Source organism: Chiloscyllium punctatum, chromosome 26 (genome assembly GCF_047496795.1).
Source record: "Chiloscyllium punctatum isolate Juve2018m chromosome 26, sChiPun1.3, whole genome shotgun sequence".
NCBI classification, from domain to species: Eukaryota; Metazoa; Chordata; class Chondrichthyes; order Orectolobiformes; family Hemiscylliidae; genus Chiloscyllium; species Chiloscyllium punctatum.
The window spans coordinates 5,599,999-5,614,591 of NC_092764.1; the positions used below are offsets into that span (position 1 = coordinate 5,599,999).

The 14,593-nt window shown below is 46.0% G+C and overlaps 1 protein-coding gene across 1 annotated transcript in view; it reads right to left on the reverse strand.

Annotated features, from left to right (window-relative positions):
* Window positions 1–4,140: 4,140 nt before the first annotated feature.
* Window positions 4,141–14,593, reverse strand: part of ces2b (carboxylesterase 2b) — a 126,174-nt gene continuing 115,721 nt past the window's right edge. Inside the window, exons 22-25 of the mRNA XM_072595810.1 lie at window positions 12,923–13,067; window positions 10,479–10,628; window positions 8,375–8,447; window positions 4,141–4,782 (exon numbers count right to left, since the gene is read on the reverse strand). Coding sequence (XP_072451911.1) covers window positions 4,620–4,782; window positions 8,375–8,447; window positions 10,479–10,628; window positions 12,923–13,067 — 531 coding nt within the window. The 3' untranslated portion in view covers window positions 4,141–4,619. The remainder of the gene's footprint in view (window positions 4,783–8,374; window positions 8,448–10,478; window positions 10,629–12,922; window positions 13,068–14,593) is intronic.

Genomic DNA, 14,593 nt, shown 5'->3' on the forward strand with positions numbered 1-14,593 from the left:
TTTTTAAACTTTGAACACGAATATGATGATCTTAGAGGGATATGGGCTAAATGCTAGCAAATGGGACTAGATCGGCTGTGCAAATGATTTTGGTTTGATGGGTCACAGTGGGGTTGTGGTCAAGGGGCAGGTAGGACGTGGTGTCGGAGAGCTGGCGCTCAGCCTGTGCAATATAGAGGTCTGCCCTAGAGCCTCCCACTGCCTGACTTTGTCAGCGGGTTTGACGGTGAAACGGGGGTTGGTGCAGAGAGAGTGAGGTTGGTGGCAGGGGCGGGGTGGAGAAATTGAGGCAGCTGATGTCACGGCATGGCACGGCACGGCACAGTGGTTAGCACTGCTGCCTCACAGCTCCAGAGACCTGGGTTCAACTCCCGCCTCAGGTGACTGTGTGGAGTTTGCACATTCTCCCCGTGTCTGTGTGGGTTTCCCCCGGGTGCTCCAGTTTCCTCCCACAGTCCAAAAATGTGCAGATCAGGTGAGTTGGCCATGCTAAATTGCCCGTAGTGTTGGGTAAATGTCGGGGAATGGGTCTGGGTGGGTTGTGCTTCGGCAGGTCGGTGTGGACTTGTTGGGCTGAAGGGCCTGGTTCCACACTGTAAGTAATCTAATCAGTTTAGGATATCTGTTCAGCATGGGTGAGTTGGACTGAGGGTCAATTTCCCTCCTGTATAACCCAAAACTTGGGTGACGTGTGGCTCAGTGGTTAGCACTGCTGCCTCATAGCCCCAGACAATAGACAATAGACAATAGACAATAGATGCAGGAGTAGGCCATTCAGCCCTTCGAGCCTGCACCGCCATTCAATATGATCATGGCTGATCATTCCCAATCAGTATCCTGTTCCAGCCTTATCTCCATAACCCTTGACTCCACTATCTTTTAGAGCTCTATCCAATTCTTTCTTGAATGAATCCAGAGACTGGGCCTCCACTGCCCTCTAGGGCAGAGCATTCCACACAGCCACCACTCTCTGGGTGAAGTAGTTTCTCCTCATCTCTGTCCTAAATGGTCTACCCCGTATTTTTAAGTTGTGTCCTCTGGTTCGGCACTCCCCCATCAACAGAAATATGTTTCCTCCTGCCAGAGTGTCCAATCCTTTCATAATCCTATACGTTTCAATCAGATCCCCTCTCAGTCTTCTAAACTCAAGGGTATACAAGCCCAGTCGCTTCAGTCTTTCCGTGTAAGGTAATCCCGCCATTCCAGGAATTGACCTCGTGAACCTACGCTGCACTCCCTCAATAGCCAGAATGTCTTTCCTCAAATTTGGAGACCAGAACTGTACACAGTACTCCAGGTGTGGTCTCACCAGGGCCCTGTACAGCTGCAGAAGCACCTCTTTGCTTCTATACTCAATCCCTCTTGTTATGAAGGCCAGCATGCTATTAGCCTTCTTCACGACCTGCTGTACCTGCATGCTTGCCTTCATTGACTGGTGGACAAGAACACCCAGATCTCTCTGAACAGCCCCTTTACCTAATTTGATACCATTGAGGTAGTAATCTGCCTTCCTGTTCTTGCCACCAAAGTGGATAACCAGACATTTATCCACATTAAACTGCATCTGCCATGCATCTGCCCACTCACCGAACTTGTCCAGGTCACCCTGTAATCTCCTAACATCCTCATCACATTTCACCCTACCACCCAGCTTTGGATCATCAGCAAATTTGCTAATGTTATTGCTGATACCATCTTCTATATCATTTACATATATTGTAAAAAGCTGCGGTCCCAGCACGGATCCCTGTGGTACCCCACTGGTCACTGCCTGCCATTCTGAAATGGAGCCGTTAATCACTACCCTTTGTTTCCTATTAGCCAACCAATTCTCTATCCAATCTAGTACTTTGCCCCCAATACCGTGCGCCCTAATTTTACTCACTAACCTCTTGTGTGGGACTTTATCAAAAGCTTTCTGAAAGTCCAGGTACACTACATCCACTGGATCTCCCTCGTCCATCTTCCGAGTTACATCCTCAAAAAATTCAAGAAGATTAGTCAAGCATGATTTCCCCTTCATAAATCCATGCTGACTCTGTCCTATCCTGTTACTATTATCCAGATGTGCCGTAATTTCATCCTTTATAATAGACTCCAGCATCTTTCCCACTACTGAGGTCAGACTAACTGGTCTATAATTTCCTGCTTTCTCCCGCCCACCCTTCTTAAAAAGTGGCACAACATTAGCCGCCCTCCAATCCTCAGGAACCGACCCCGATTCTATTGAACTCTGGAAAATAATCACCAGCGCATCCACGATTTCCCGAGCCACCTCCTTCAGTACCCTGGGATGCAGGCCATCAGGTCCCGGAGACTTATCAACCTTCAGACCTAACAGTCTCTCCAACACCAAATCCTGGCAAATATAAATTCCCTTAAGTTCAGGTCCTTCAGCCACTGTTACCTCAGGGAGATTGCTTGTGTCTTCCCCAGTGAACACAGATCTGAAGTACCCATTTAATTCCTCTGCCATTTCTTCGTTCCCAGTAATATATTCCCCTGCTTCTGTCTTCAAGGGCCCAATTTTTGTCCTAACCATTTTTTTGCCTTGGACATACCTAAAAAAGCTTTTACTATCCTCCTTTATATTCTTGGCCAGTTTACCTTCGTACCTCATTTTTTCTCTGCGTATTTCCTTCTTACTAATCCTCTGTTGTTCTTTAAAAGCTTCCCAGTCCTCAGTTTTCCCACTTATCTTCGGTAAGTTATACTTTTTCTCATTTAACTTTATATGTTTCTTTACTTCCCTTGTCAGCCACGGCCGCCCATGTCTCCTCCTGGGATCTTTCTTCCTTTTAGGAATGAACTGATCCTGCATCTTCTGCATTATACACAGAAATATCCGCCATTGTTCCTCCACGGTCTTCCCTGTTAAGGTATTGCACCATTGAACTTTGGCCAGTTGCTCCCTCATAGCTCCATATTTCCCTTTATTCAACTGAAATATTGTCACTTCCGATTGTACCCACTCCCTCTCAAATTGCAGATTGAAGCTTATTGTATTATGGTCACTACTTCCCAATGGCTCCTTCACTTCGAGGTCACTGACCAATTCTGGTTCGTTACACAATACCAGATCCAGAATCGCCTTCTCCCTGGTCGGCTCCAGCACCAGCTGCTCTAAAAATCCATCTCTGAGGCACTCCACAAAGTCTCTTTCTTGAGGCCCGATACCATCCTGATTCTCCCAGTCTACCTGCACGTTAAAATCCCCCATAACAACTGTAGTAACATCTTTGCGACAAGCCAATTTCAGCTCCTGATTCAACTTACATCCGACATCCAGACTACTGTTTGGGGGCCTGTAGATGACTCCCATGAGGGTCTTTTTACCCTTAGTGTTTCGAAGCTCTATCCACACTGACTCTACATCCCCTGACTCTAGGTCCGCCCGCGCAAGGGACTGAATATCCTCCCTTACCAACAAGGCCACCCCACCTCCTCTGCCCGTCAGTCTATCCTTACGATAGCACGTGTAGCCTTGAATATTCATTTCCCAGGCCCTGTCCCCATGAAGCCACGTCTCAGTTATCCCCACAATATCGTATCTGCCAATTTCCAAAAGAGCCTCAAGCTCATCCACCTTGTGTCTAATGCTTCGTGCATTCATATAAAGAATTTTTAATTTGTTACTGCTCTACCCTTCCCCTCAACCCTTATTTCACTCAACTTTACAGCATGATGCCTTTTCCAGTTTTCTGCCTCCTTGATACAGTTGTCTTTCTTGACTTCTCTTGTTCTAACTACCCCTTCAATTTCCTTTTTAAACATCCAGCTTGTCCCCTCCCCCCCGCTACTGGGTTTGATTCGACCCTCAGGTGACTGTATGGAGTTTGCACATTCTCCCTATGTCTGTGTGTGTTTCCTCCAAATTCATGATGTGCAGGCTATGTGGATGTAGGCTAGGGAGAATGTGCAAACTCCACATGGACAGTTGCCCAAAGCTGGGTTTGAACCAGGGACCCTGACACTGCGAGGCAGCAGTGCTCACCACTGTGTCTTTATGAATAATTCTGCCCACAGTTTAAGTGGTTTTTGATGGACAGACTTGTGGTTTTATTGTTAATATTATAGAGCATGTGATTGCAAAGCAATTGTGGCAAGATTAAGAATGTCATATTAAAACCATGTTCTCAATTCTCATGCAAATATTCTAATTTTTATTTGTTTTATATTTGCTGATTTGTTTGGTTCACCATCGGTGCTGTGATTGTTCTCAGCTCATTCTCCAATACAATAATCTTGGTTTTATGGTTCATTTCTAATGATCTGGCAATGAATGTAAGGTCAGTTCAAACTTCTGTTTAGTGTCACATTCCTTTTCCTATCTTGTCTATCTACTTCAATTAATTTGTGAGAAGGATATGATTATGTGAGAACCTATAGAAAGGTGTGTGTATGTGCCAGTTTTTGTATGTCTTTGTGTGTGTTTGTACAAGTTGTGTTTGTGTGTATGTGTGTTTGGACAAATATTTCTACCTTATTGTATGTGTTTGTATGGGCACTTTTGTCAGCTCATGTGTGTATTGTGCATTTGTACATTTTGGTACAAGGTAACACCCACAAATTTAAACACTTCATGACATTTCAAACAAAGGATTGGAATTAACTTTAAACTAGATTAGTATTTTTGCAATTTTCTTTGGAGGCTTGTTAGACCAAAATTTGAGCTTGTCTTTCTTTAAATTGTTGCCTGTTTGCAGGTTGAGGTTGAACTGCATGTATTTTCCAGAGTCACTGTTCATCGGCCAATTTGGTAAGTCATTTCTGTTGGGATTCCTGCAAAGGACAATAACATTTAATGGAACACAAAGTGTAGAAGGTTCCTCAATTACCTCCAATATCCCCCTCTTTCTATAATGTCTAGCCACATAACTAAGCATGAACAATTAATATTGTCTTGCAAATGATGCCCACATCCCACAGATGAATTCAATAAAAGGTGAAAAGTGAATACGATCAGAGTTCGGGATGTTAGTACTTGGTTCAAAGGTACTTTGTGTCTGATTGAGCAGGGAGCCACTAACACCTCCACTGAATGTTCTGTTTCTGTGAAGGCAACACAACTGTTCAGTTTCTGCACCCCCCGCCCTCCTAACAAACCCATAGGCACCCTCTGTCATAAACCTACTGATACTCCGCTATCAAATTGACAAACCCATTTACCAGGAAGGATCTATATACACACTGCCCAGTCTCCAATGATAATCAGCACTTCAGAGCATTTACCCAATCACTTCCTGTTTGGGTTGTTTTTAAGAAAGACAATCTCTGACGAGAGATTTTCTTTTCCTGTTTTGCAGAGGCCTGTTTGTGTGTATGTGTGTCTGTGTGTTTGTATTTATATGTGTTGGTGTGTATTTGTACATTGTGTATATTTGTATGTATGACTGTGTTTTTGAGAGTATTATGTGTCTGTGTGTTTACGAATGTTTGTCATTGAGTCATAGTCATACATTGCATAGAAGCAGATCCTTCGGTCTAACTCAGCCATGAACACATCTAGTGCCACCCAATCTAGAAACCCAATCTAGTCCCACCTGCCAGCACCCGGCCCATATCCCTCCAAACCCTTCCTATTCATATACCCATCCAAATGCCTCTTAAATATTGCAATTTGTACCAGCCTCCACCACATCCTCTGGCAGCTCATTCCATACACATACCACCCTCTGTGTGAAAAAGTTACCCCTTAGGTCTCTTTTATATCTTTCCCCTCTCACCCTAAACCTACGCCCTCTAGTTCTGGACTCCCCGACCCCAGGGAAAAGACTTTGTCTATTTATCCTATCCATGCCCCTCATGATTTTATAAATTTCTGTAAGGTCACCCTTCAGCCTCCGACGCTCCAGAGAAAACAGCCCCAGCCTATTCAGCCTCTCCCTTTAACTCAAATCCTCCAACCCTGGCGACATCCTTGTAAATCTTTTCTGAACCCTTTCAAGTTTCACAACATCTTTCCAATAGGATATGTGTATGTGTTTTTGGAGATATTTTTAGGCATAAGTATTTACACATCTTTACGACTGACTGTTTTATATGAACCAATTATTACATCGTTATTGATTAGTAAAAGGCATTTGGATGGGTATATGAATAGGAAGGGTTTGGAGGGATATGGGCCGGTGCTGGCAGGTGGGACTAGATTGGGTTGGGATATCTGGTCAGCATGGATGGGTTGGACCGAAGGGTCTGTTTCCGTGCTGTACATCTCTAAGTTTTGTTTTATAAAAACCAATAATTGTGAGTTTTGAGAAAACTTGTTGATAAATCATTTTATAAAAGCTGATATAGATAATTCACGGTGGCTCAGTGGTTAGCACTGCTGCCTCACAGCACCAGGGTCCCAGGTTTGATTCCAGCCTCGAGCAACTGTCTGTGTGGAGTTTACACATTCTCCCCGTGTCTGCGTGGGTTTCCTCCCACAATTCAAAGATGTGCAGGTCAGGTGAATTGGCCATGCTAAATTGCTCATAGTGTTGGGTGCATTGGTCAGAGGGAAATGGGTCTGGGTGGGTTACTCTTCGAGAGGGTCAGTGTAGACTTGTTGGGCTGAAGAGCCTGTTTCCACAATGTAGGGAATCTAATCTAATCATAATTGGTTTTCATGGTAACTGCAGCAACTCTTTTTCTTTAATGTTGTGACTTCTAGAGTAATGGAATTAGAGAGAGACTGTGCTCTCCTCCAACCTCGATGGTAATGCCTGAAATCATAGAACTGTTACAGTGCAGCATGAGGACAATCCACCCATTGGGTCTGTACTGTCCCTATTCCCTGGTGTCAATCTACTGCCTTTTCCCCTTAGCCCTGTTCACTATTTCTATCCAAATAATTATCTAATGCCCCCTTGAATTTGCCCCCAGTTGAACTTGTCTCCACCACACTTCCAGGCCGTGGTAATACAAACTGTCATCTGTTGGGAAGTAATAGATCATAGAGCAAGTATTCAATCTTTGGCTCACATCCCACTTAGAAACTGTAGCAACAGAATTTAAACTGGGCATTGTACATTGGTGAGGATGATGCAGTATTGATATTCTGCCCTGAGGTGTCCCCAGTGGATTTATGAGTTAAGTTAAACTTTAGAGAAGATTGAGGGGGGATCTCATAGAAACACATAAAATCCTGATACGACTGGGCAGGCTAGAAGTGGAAAAAATGTTCCCAATGCTGGGGAAGTCCAGAACTAGGGGTCAGGTTCTGAGAATAAAGGGTAAACCATTCAGGACTGAGATGGGGATGAATTTCCTCACTCAGAGAGTTGTGTTCCTGTGGAATTCTCTTCCACAGGAAGCTGTTGGGGCCACTTCATTAAATATATTCAAGGGGGAGCTGGACGTGGCCTATGTGAACTTTAGCAAGGCGTTCAACAAGGTTCCGCATGGTAGATTGATTAGTAAGGTTAGATTACATGAGATCCAGGGAGAGCTAGCCAATTGGATACAAAATTGGCTTGATGGTAGGAGACAGAGGCTGGTGGGAGAGGGCTGTTGTTCAGACTGGAGGCCTTTGATCAGCGGTGTGCCACAAGGATCAGTGCTGGGACCACTACTGTTTATCATTTATGTAACTGCTGTGGATGATTGTATTGTTCACAAGACAAAGCTTTTCACTGTGCCCCGGTACACGTGACAATAAATTCAATTCATTCAATTCAATTCATGAGAACATAAGAGACATGGTGAGTAAGTTTGTGGATGACTCCAAAATTGATGGCACAGTGGACAGTGAAGAAGGTTATCTAAGATCACAAGAGGATTGAGGAATAGCAGATGGAGTTTAGTTTAGATAAATGTGAAATATTGCATTTTGGAAAGGCAAATCAGGGCTTACGCAATTAATGGTTGGGCCTTGGGGAGTGCTGTCAAATAGACAGACTTAGGGCTGCAAGTACATAGTTCCTTGAAAGTGGCATCACTGGTAAACAGGGAGGTGAAGAAGGTGTTTGACATACTTGCCTTCATTGATCAGAGCATTCAGTATAGGAGTTGGACATCATGTTATGGATATAGGTGACATTGGTCAGGTTACATTTGGATTACTGTGTACAATTCTGGTCACTCTTCCAGAGGAAGGATGTTATTAAACTGGAAAGGGTGCACAAAAGATTTACAAGGATGTTACTGAGACTGGAGGGTTTGAGCTATAAGGAGAGGCTGGATAATCTAAGAATCTTTTCCCCCGAGCGTCAGAATCTGAAGGGTAACCTTTCAGAGATTTATAAAATCATGAAGGGCATGGATCACCCAGTGATAGGAAATTCAAAGTCTTAGTCTTAACATTGATATTTCTGCCTCCAGATGCCTTGATGAATGAACTGAAATGAGAAAGCAAACCCTGTTGAGAAGCTGTAATCAGTGAAAACCTTACCCATTCCACGCAAAGCTGGCCCAGTATAACATCACCATCTTACTCAAAGACTTTTCTGCTTCAGTCATGTTACCTGTTTATTAAAAAAATCCCACAAAATTACGACATTCCCTCTGCTTCATGGCTGAAATTAATGAAGATACCACACACTTTCTACCATCGAGAAGGACAGGAGCAGCAGATTCATAGGAACACCAACACATGCAAGTTCCTCTCCAAGCCACTCACCATCCTGACTTGGAAATATGTCGCTGTTCCTTCACTGTCACTGGGTTAAAATCCTGGAATTCACTTCCTTAAGGTATTGAGGGTCTACCTACAGCACATGGACTGCAGCAGTTTCTCAAGGCAGTTCACCCCTACCCAACAATGCCCACACCTTGTGAATAATTAATCCAGGGTGTAAATATGCAGCTGCCAACTCGCCCTGTTCAGGTGCCAGGTGTGACTCAGTGGGTCATCCTGTCAACTTTAGTTCTGAAGGTGTGGGTTCAGGTCTCTCTGTAAAGAGAGAGTGTTGAGGGAGTGCCACTCTGCTGAAGATGCTGTCTCACAGCAAGATGTTGAACTGGGGTCCTGTTCACCTTCAGGGTAGTGTCCAGCCCCTCACACCCTTACCAGCAGTGTGCCGCAAGGATCAGTGCTGGGCCCACTATTGTTTATCATTTATATGACTGATATGGATGATTGTATTGCTCCCAAGACAAAGCTTTTCACTGTGCACGTGACGATCAATTCAATTCAATTCAATTCATGAGAATGTAAGAGTCTTGGTTAGTAGGTTTATGGATAACACCAAAATTGGTGGCACAGTGGACAGTGAAGAAGGTTACCAATACTCATTGCAAGTGCTGTTTACACAGCTATTTGTTGAAGCAGTGGGGTGGGGTGAAGGGGGGGAGGAATTAAGTCACAGACCAGGGATGGTGTATAGGATTTTGAAAGGCAGCAGCTGGGTTCTTGCTGGGATCCTGGGCATTACCCCTCCCTCAAAGAACACAGCCTCAGAGATCATTAGACAGGCCCCTTTTCACTTGGAGGTTTGGGACTGGCTGCTGTGTCTCCTGCTCACAATAACAGGCACAAAGGGGGAAGCCAGCAGAGGCCTGGTGGAGGAAAGGAAGTGGAGCTTAAGGAAGGAATAAGGAGAGCAAAGGGGGGGACATGAGAAAACACAGAGGAGATTCGCCAGGATGTTGCCTGGGATGGAACATTTCAGCGATGTAGAGAGAGACAGGAGGAAAAGGCTGGAAAGTTGGATTAAAAGCTCAGCCATGATCTCAGTGAATAGTAGAGCAGTTTCAATGGGCCAAATGGCCTACCTCTGCTGCTATGGTGTTGAAAGAGACTGGATAAGCTTGGTTGCTTTCTTTGCAACAGAGAAGGTCATTGGGGGTGGGGGACCCTGATAGAGGCGTGTAAGGCTATGAGAGGGATGGATGGGGTGTTTCCCTTTGTCAAAGGGTCAATAGCAAGGGAGCCATCATTTTAAAGTGAAAGGCAGGAGTTTAGATCAGGTTTAAGAAAAAACCTTTTCATCCAAAGGGTGTTAGGTTCTGAAATGCACTACCTAGGTGGGGGGTTGATGGGGGTAAGCCTCACAACTTGGGCGAGAATGATAGGACATTTTATGGTACAGTGTCATAACATTCAAAGCTCTGGGTGTAGTGCAGGCAAGTAGGTCTGGGGTAGGGAGTAGGAAATATTTGGCAGTACAGACTTGATAGCCTGAAGGGCCTCTTCTGTACTATATGGTTCTATGAATAGTGACCACATTTCAAAAGAGCTTCATTGGCCATAAAGCACTTTGAGATGTCCTGAGGACTTGAAAGGCACTATATAAATGCAAGTTCTTTACTTCTGAACTTCAAAAATCTATAACATGCCAATCCAAACAGTTAATCCCACCAGACTGTTTAACCTGTGAAGGCATCACCGTATCCCTCACTGTATAAGATGAAGTTAACCACCCTATACAGATAGTGACACTCCCCAGGCCTTCTGACTCAGAGATAGGGGCATTACCATTCTACCACAAGACTTGTCATTCTGCAGATATTTTTAAAGTAACCGAACCCACGTGTAGATATATGAAGCTCCTCACCGAGTAACACATCGAAAGCAGGGATGAAGGCTCCTCCAAAGACAAAGGAGAGCTCTGCTGCATGAGGGGCTCTCCTGAACTGGGGTATTCTTCTCTCATAGAAACTTGCACGGTGCTGGAACTCATACAGAAACACAGGGTTCCCAGCATCTGCAAACACAACCCCTGAAACATCAGCAGCTCAAAGCAAACACAGTGCATTCTCAGCAACACCAACCCAAATGGACCCAAACCCCTTCCTATTCACTGCCACTGTACACAATCCCAATGGACTCAAACCCCTTCCTATTCACTCCGACTGTATGCAATTCCAATGGACTCAAACTCCCTCCTGGGAGAAAGTGAGGACTGCAGATGCTGGAATTCAGAGTTGAGAGTGTGGTGCTGGGAAAACACAGCAGGGCAGGCAGCATCCAAGGAGCAGGAGAATTCAGGATTCGGGCATAAGCCCTTCATTAGGAATCCACCGACACCCTCATCCACCTGGCTGTATTGGTCCTCACCCTCAATAACTTCCCCTTCCAATCCTCCCACTTCCTCCAAACCAAAGGGGTCGCCATGAGCCCCAGCTATGCCTGCCTGTTTGTTGGCTACATGGAACAGTCCATCTTCCACAGTTACACCAGCACCACCCCCCCACCTGTTCCTCCACTACATTGATGACTGTATTGGCAGCACCTCATGCTTCCACAAGGAGGTTGAACAGTTCATCAACTTTACCAACACATTCCACCCCAATCTCAAATTCACCTGAACCCTCTCGGAAACCTCCTTCTCCTTCCTGGACCTATCCATCACCGTCTCTGGCAACTGACTAACCACAGACATCTACTACAAACCTACCAAATCCCACAACTACCTGGACTACACTTCCTCCCACCCTATCTCCTGTAAAAATGCCATCCCTTATTCCCAATTCCTCTGCCTCTGCTCCCAGGATGACCAATTCCACCTCAGAAAGTCCCAGAAGACCTCCTTCTTCCACGATCGGAATTTCCCTTCCCGTGTGGTTGATGATGCCCTCCAGCGTATCTCCTCCACTTCACATACCACCGCCCTTGACCTCCACCCCTCTCAGCCGCAACAAGGATAGAACCCCCGGGGTCCTCGCCTTCCACCCCACCAACCTTGGCATACATCACATCATTCTCTGCCACTTCCACCACATACAAATGGACCCACCACCAGATATATATTTCCCTCCCCGCCCCTATCAGCATTCCAGAGAGACCAGTCCCTCTGCAACTCCCTCGTCAAGTCTACGCGCCCCCTACACCCCCAACCAACCCATGCCCCACTCCTGGTACCTTTCCCTGCCACCACAGAAAGTGTAAAACCTACGCCCACACCACTCCGCTCACCTCCATCCAAGGCCCCAAGGGATCCTTCCACATCTATCAAAAATTTACCTGTAACTCCACCAATGTCATCTACTGTATCTGTTGCACCCAGTGTGGTCTCGTCTACATCGGGGAGACAGGACGCCTTCTTGCGGATCGTTTCAGAGAATATCTCTGGGACATCCGCACCCACCAACCCCACTGCCCTGTGGCTGAACACTTCAACTCCCCCTCCCCCTCCCATTCCATCAAGGATACACAGGTCCTGGGCCGCCTTCACCACCAAACTGTTACCACTCAACGCCTGGAGGAGGAACGCCTCATATTCTGCCTTGGGACCCTGCAACCACACGGGATCCATATGGATTTCAGCAGCTTCCTCATTTCCCCTCCCCCCATATTATCCCAGTCCCAAGCCTCCAACTTGGCTCAGCCCTCCAGACCTGTCCATTACTCCCCCTCCGACCTATCACCTTTTCCCTCACCTTCATCTACCTATTGCTTTCTCAGCTACCTTACCCCAACCCCATCCCCCTCCCATTTATCTCCCAGCCCCTGGCCCACAAGCATCATTCTTGATGAAGGGCTTATGCCCGAAATGTCGATTCTCCTGCTCCTCGGATGCTGCCTGACCTGCTGTGCTTTCCCAGCAACACACTCTCGACTCAAACCCCTTCCTTTTCACTCCCACTGTACACAACCCCAATGGATTCACAAACCTTCCTATTCACTCCCACTATATACAATCCCAATGGATCAAATTCTTGCTCATTCACTCCTAAATGCTGTATAGATTCCAAGTGGATCAAACTTTCTCCCGTTCACCAGCATTGTACAGAATCTGACCTAACTGTGGACCCAAATCCCTTCCTGTTCAGTGCCATTGTGGTAATTCATGGAGGCTCATCTCCTGCCCTTGTCCCGCTCTCATGAAGTGGTGCGCTCACTCCATACCCACTCAATTACGATACAATAACTGGCTCTCTCGAATGGACAGAGATGCCTACAATCCTTTAGGATTCTCCCCTTGTGCAGTATTCTTGATCCTGATAAAGTATAAACATTGGAGCAACTGAGGCCTCATTAATTTCCTGACCCACTCACCTTTGTAATACTGGGCAGCTCTCAGGGTGGGAATAGTTAGAAACACATCGCCAAACAGGTCGAGGTATCGTTCTTTCAGTGTGTCACAGTCATGTGCATCCTCAAAGTATTCATCAAAAATCAGGGCTCCATTCTCCTCACCGAACTAACCAGAGAGTTAAATCACTTAGAGTCCTACAGCACAACAAGTTGCAACAAGAAAACAGAAACACCCCAAAATGATAATAATAAAAATGCAGTCAGGGCCCAGGGTAGTGAGAGGATTTCCACATTGGACCTTGTATTCATCATCTCGGGTCTTCTACCCTGACCGTTGATCTTTAAACCTCATTTGCTTGACCTTCTGACTCAAGGAAGGAGCAATACTGTCGGAATTAGCGAGAGTTGGCTGTAGGGTTGGAGGAGGTGATGGAGCTGGGCCGTGGGGAGACCATGAGAGGGTCCCCATACACTCTGATTCAGCCTGAGACAGCAGAGAGGGTCTGGATCCTTGGTGAGGGAGCAGAGGTTGTGCTGAGGAACAAGGACAGCAGTTTCTCTCTTCCCCGTATTTAACTGGAGGAAATTACTGTTCCAGGACCAGATGTTGGACAGGCAGATTCATAACTGAAAGGAGGATAGAGGGTTCGAGGGAGCTGGGGGGAGGTGGAGTTGTATATTTGTTGGTGTACACGTGAAGCCTAACTGATCTTTTAAAGATACCATTGTGCTGCAGTCAGTAAGGTCAGTTGGCTGGATAGCTGGCTTGTGGTGCCAACAGTATGGGTTCAGTTCCTGTTCCAGCTGAAGTTACTATGAAGGCCTCTCGGCTTAGGTGTGGTGACCCTCAGGTTACCAGTCATCTCTCTATGAGAGGTTGGGACCCTGGTAACTTTACTGAGCTGCTGCACTAAAATAGCAGGTGGCTGAGGATTGAACCTGTGGGAACAAACAGACAGATCACTGAAAGGTGTGCCAGGTAACAAAGGAGGCAGGTGATGCAGTTCTACCAGCTTTTTCATTCTGCCATGGAATGGCAGTGCCAGATTTACTGCCCATTCAACCCCAGAGTAACTTGCTGGGCTGCTCCAGACGTTAGCTAAGAGTCAGCCATATTAATGTGGGTCTAGAGTCACATGTAGGCCAGAATATTTTCATCCTAAAGGACGTGAATGACTCTATGAAGCAGGTGGGTTTTTATGTTAATGGAAATAGCTTTATGATCACTGTGACTGAGGTACACGTCCAGGAATAGAGTTCTTTCACTTACTGAAATTCCACCAACTGCATGATAGGATTAGATTGCACCTCCCTGGACCACTTGCAATGGGGTCTGGATTATTATCCAGTGACATGACCACAACACCACTGACATGGTCAATCATATGTCAAAAAGTGTGGTGCTGGAAAAGCACGGCCGGTCAGGCAGTATCTGAGGAGCAGGAGGCTCAACGTTTCAAGCACATGCTCTTCCTCACGCTTATGCCCAAAACGTCGATTCTCCTGCTCCTCGGACACTGCCTGACCAACCGTGCTTTTCCCACACCACACTCTTCAACTCTGATCTCCAACATCTGCAGTCCTCCCTTTCTCCAAGGTCAATCATATCAAAGGCTGCAGACAGCAGAGGAGGACAAAGACTCCTTGATGCCCTCCACCCTCCCTCCGACAGCATTCCACATGTTCTTCAGC